Source organism: Sphaeroforma arctica (genome assembly GCF_001186125.1).
Source record: "Sphaeroforma arctica JP610 unplaced genomic scaffold supercont1.151, whole genome shotgun sequence".
NCBI classification, from domain to species: domain Eukaryota; class Ichthyosporea; order Ichthyophonida; genus Sphaeroforma; species Sphaeroforma arctica.
In genome coordinates this window covers 6,857-8,686 of record NW_014040407.1, presented here as the reverse complement: position 1 = coordinate 8,686, position 1,830 = coordinate 6,857, and the positions used below count along the sequence as shown (strand labels likewise).

Genomic DNA, 1,830 nt, shown 5'->3' with positions numbered 1-1,830 from the left:
ATATTTATATATATTAACTCGTCACTACGACACACGTGCATGGGATATACATACTTCTGCAGCCGCACAGAGGTGGACTGCACTGGGTTGCACTTGATAGTTGCGATGTTGGTGAGGGTGGTCTCTTTGCTGCGGAAAAGGCACTCATTCAGCCACTTGCTTCTGTCATGGGGCGATTCCCTAAGCGAATAGTATGAGCGAATAGTATAAGTAAGTGGTACAAGCAAACGGTATATGTAAATGGTTTAAGCAGATAGTGCAAGTGAATAGTATATGTAAATGATGGTATAAGCAAATGGTATAGGTAAATGGTTTAAGCAGATAGTGCAAGTGAATAGTAAATTTAAATGATGGTATTAGCAAACGGTATAGGTAAATGGTAGAAGCAGATACTTTAAGTAAATAGTATATGTAAATGATGGTATAAGCAAACGGTATAGGTAAATAGTTTAAGCAGATAGTTTAAGTAAATAATATATGTAAATGATAGTTGAAGCGCATAGTATGAGCAAATAATAATAACACACACCACACATCACACACCACACAACACACAACATACAACACACAACATACAACACACCCCACACACCACACCCCACACACTACACCACATACAACATACAACACACAAAAACACCAAACTACATACAACACACAACACACAACACACAACATATAACTACAACATACAACACGCAACATACAATACACAACACACAACACACAACACACAACATTTAACTACAACATACAACACACAACATACAACACACAACACACAACATATAACTGCAACATACAACAAGCTCACCACAAATCACACATCACACAAAAACACCATACTACATACAACACACAACACACAACACACAACATATAACTACAGCATACAACACGCAACATACAACACACAACACACAACATAAAGCTAAAACATACAACACACAACACACAACATATAACTACAACACGCAACATGCAATACACAACACACAACACATAACACACACCAAGCACACCACACATCACACATCACACAAAAAAACACCATAATACGTACAACACACAACACACAACATATAACATACAACATACAACACACAACATATATCATACAACACACAACACACAACACACACGCGTATACCTCACGGTCTCCACCCCGCCATCGATTCCAAATGTTGTTGCTTTACTTTCCTGGAGACGTTCGAATCTGTAACACAACACAGGCGATACAAAGCCCGGAATTAATGAGCATACAGAAAGTGTGTGTGTGTGTGTGTGTATGCGTGTGTGTGTGTGTGTATGTGTATGTGTGTGTATGTATGTGTGTGTGTGGTGGGGGGAGATGTGTGCGTGTTAGATGTCTGGAAAACATGCACATACGTGGATGGGCAGTGAGAGGGTACAAAGGCGGTGGTGTAGCATTCGTTCAAGGAACACTCCTGACGAATTGGTAAGTAGCTAATTGGTACAAGTGCACGGATTTACCTACAGGGCTTCTGACGGTTTAAATACTTTCATGTCTTTAATTTGTTGTATGTACCAATATTAATCCCGGTAGGTATACGTCTACTAATTTTTACGCAAGAGTATGAATCTAACATGAGCCGGTATCAGGTGCTTTCAACAAATAACTTTTAAACATATATATATATATGTATATGTATACGTATAATGTAAATGTAAATGTAGATGTAAATGCAAAAATATACATATGCATATATATATACATATTACGTACACACACGCACACACATACACACACACACACACATATATATATATTTATATATATACATTGCACACACACACACACACCCATCC

At 37.9% G+C, this 1,830-nt stretch overlaps 1 protein-coding gene across 1 annotated transcript in view; it reads right to left on the bottom strand.

Moving 5' to 3' along the window:
• Positions 1-1,830, bottom strand: part of SARC_03091 (STE/STE20 protein kinase) — a gene marked incomplete at its 5' end in the record, with an annotated part of 9,295 nt that overhangs the window by 830 nt on the left and 6,635 nt on the right. The window contains 2 exons of the mRNA XM_014303113.1: positions 55-180; positions 1,151-1,216. Of these exons, the coding sequence (XP_014158588.1) occupies positions 55-180; positions 1,151-1,216 (192 nt within the window). The remainder of the gene's footprint in view (positions 1-54; positions 181-1,150; positions 1,217-1,830) is intronic.